Source organism: Silene latifolia, chromosome 2, assembly GCF_048544455.1.
Source record: "Silene latifolia isolate original U9 population chromosome 2, ASM4854445v1, whole genome shotgun sequence".
Lineage (NCBI taxonomy): Eukaryota > Viridiplantae > Streptophyta > Magnoliopsida > Caryophyllales > Caryophyllaceae > Silene > Silene latifolia.
This window is the reverse complement of record NC_133527.1, coordinates 197,683,958-197,686,387: the sequence shown is the minus strand read 5'-3', so window position 1 is coordinate 197,686,387 and position 2,430 is coordinate 197,683,958. Positions and strand designations below refer to the sequence as shown.

The 2,430-nt window shown below is 38.1% G+C and overlaps 1 protein-coding gene across 2 annotated transcripts; it reads left to right on the top strand.

Moving 5' to 3' along the window:
- Positions 1 to 200: 200 nt before the first annotated feature.
- LOC141632621 (oil body-associated protein 1A-like) lies at positions 201 to 2,165 on the top strand. Of its 2 annotated transcripts, none has more exons than XM_074445156.1 (3): positions 201 to 452; positions 921 to 1,327; positions 1,788 to 2,165. In XM_074445156.1, exons 1-3 carry the CDS (start codon positions 331 to 333, stop codon positions 1,970 to 1,972), a joined length of 714 nt encoding a protein of 237 aa, XP_074301257.1. In that variant the 5' UTR covers positions 201 to 330; the 3' UTR covers positions 1,973 to 2,165. The 2 variants fall into 2 exon arrangements, with proteins under 2 accessions (XP_074301257.1, XP_074301253.1); XM_074445152.1 differs by having other exon boundaries at positions 209 to 452; positions 921 to 1,348.
- Positions 2,166 to 2,430: the final 265 nt, after the last annotated feature.

Below are 2,430 nucleotides of genomic sequence, written 5' to 3'. Positions count from 1 at the left end.
TGTATATGTATGTAAGACAAATATACACAAATAATGTACTTAACCCGTCTTAAATTTAAGATACGAAATTTTCTAAGGTGTTAGAGACAAATGACTTTCTCATTACCTAAGCAAAGTTGGGTATTACCCAAGTGAGAAAAAGATGGAGAAATGGCCACGTTATACGTAACATATTGTACGTGTAATGCTGCATGAGAGTGGAAGAACCAAGTGTACGTAAACTGGTGTGATCCCTAAATTACTCTGTCTAAATCTTGCCTTACATTCAATCTAGTCTTTCCAACATAAACATAATCTTAACAAAAAAAAAAAAAAAAGAGATCTGAAAAAATGGCAAGCCACCCTACAGTCCCCGGCCAAGCCACCAAGACCGGCACATCCGTGCTTGAGACCGCCACCGCTGCCATCCAAAAGTTTGGCCCCGTTAACAAAATCCATCAGCATCTTTGCGCGTATGATCCTTCTTTTCATCTATCATATTCCTTTAGAATATGATCATTACTAATTCATTGTCACATTATCAAAATTTAACGTCCATTTAACAGCAGTTACATTAGGAGGTATTTTAGGCAAATTCTTAAAGGTAGGGGTATCATGAGAAATTGACAAAATTAAGGGGTATCATGACAAATTTCCGTATATTTTATTTAATATTAATAACTTAAAGCCTGCAATTACATGTAAGACCGTCTTATTCTTAAATTTGTGTACATTTTCATTATCAGAATAATGTTTTTCATGTGCATGTGCTAGTTGTAAACTCAACTAATGTTCAAAAGGGTAAATCCATTACTATTGGAGTGATTATGAACCGGTTACTCATGTTTTAAGACGGTAATATCGGTTTTAATGATAAGACTAATCAAAACATTTCCTGGCGATAATAATACAAACGAGTACAATCCAAAATAATTTTGTAGGTTTCATTTCTATGGGCACGATATGACGAGGCAAGTAGAGGCGCACCATTTTTGCGGGCACCAAAACGAGGAAATGCGACAATGCCTGATTTACGACAGCCCGGAAGCCGATGCTCGACTAATTGGAATAGAATACATAATCTCGGAGAACTTGTTCATGACGCTACCAGATTCGGAGAAGCGAATGTGGCATTCACATGAGTACGAGGTGAAGAGTGGTGTACTCTTTTTCCCTGGTATCATTCCGGGTGCTATACAACGTCAAGACCTAGCTAAGGTGGCCCAAACTTATGGGAAAACCATCCATTTTTGGCAAGTTGATCGCGGTGATAATCTTCCTTTGGGTATTCCTCAGATCATGATGGCTCTTACTCGTGACGGACAACTTTACCACAGTCTCTCTGAAGGTAACCACAGTCTCTCTGAAGGTAAATTACGGGTTAAGTCTATTATATTGTGTGAATGTCATTCTCCTAGCTACTGCAGGGGCGAACCCAGAAATAAAATTTTGGGGTAGCGAATTTTTCTGATGTTGTTTTATACTTATGTTAAGGTGCATATTTAAAAAAATTGGGGTAGCAAAAGTCGATAATCTTAACCATTTTCTGGGAATTTGGGGTGGCGAGTCTTTCTGCTTTTTCTTATGTAGGTTCCCCCCGCTCCTGGCGGGGGACTGCTCATGTAAAGACTCGCTACCCCAGACTTCCAAAAAATAGTCAAGATTATCTATATTTTTGCTACCCAAAGATTCTTAAATACGAGACCATAATTTAAGTATAAAATAACATGAGGAAAATTCTTTATCCCAAAATTTTATTTATAGATTCGCCCCTGGATATTATAATGTACTCCCTGTTTGTATTATAGATGTTCAAAACAAGTATAAAATGGACTTTGACAAGGAAAGAGAGAATAGAGCATACATGAAAGGACTAGAGCATGGAATCCATCCATTGGCCAACGGCGAGGGAAAAGGTGTGAGGACTGAGCTCCGGGAAGTTGATTGTAACCCGGGTGCAGCCGCACACGCTCCTCCTAGGGTTTTCGTTTAGTGTTGATAGTTTTGATACAAATAAGTATGTTTAAGAAGGTTGTCGATCTTAGTTCGTTTTGTGTTAATAGTTTTCGTACAAATAATTATGGTTAAAAACGTTGTCGATCTTTCAGTATGTACGTACGTATGTAATTTGTATGTTTCTCTTTTAAGACGATGTAAGATAAGATGTACTCCCTCTGTCCCGGTCATTTGTTGTCCTTTTCCATTTTTGGGTGTCTCAGTCATTTGTTGTCCTTTCTATTTTAAGAATGAACTTGATGAGTAATTTGATCATTCTCATTCAATTTATTCCACTTGCGATTTAGTTATTGGTCCTCTCCTCTTTCCTTGGTCTTTGTGCCAAAACCAAAGGACAACAATTGACCGGGACGGAGGGACTAATAAGGAAGGAATATGTCGTGTAGCGTCGTACAAACATAGCCACCAAGAAAGAAAGACGGTGATGAGTTAGAT

Coding starts and splice junctions, on each gene's coding strand:
- LOC141632621 (XM_074445152.1), top strand. CDS start 331: ATGGCAAGCCACCCTACAGTCCCCGGCCAAGCCACCAAGACCGGCACA. Junction 453..920: donor ATCCATCAGCATCTTTGCGC/GTATGATCCTTC, acceptor ATAATTTTGTAG/GTTTCATTTCTATGGGCACG. Junction 1,349..1,787: donor TAACCACAGTCTCTCTGAAG/GTAAATTACGGG, acceptor TTTGTATTATAG/ATGTTCAAAACAAGTATAAA.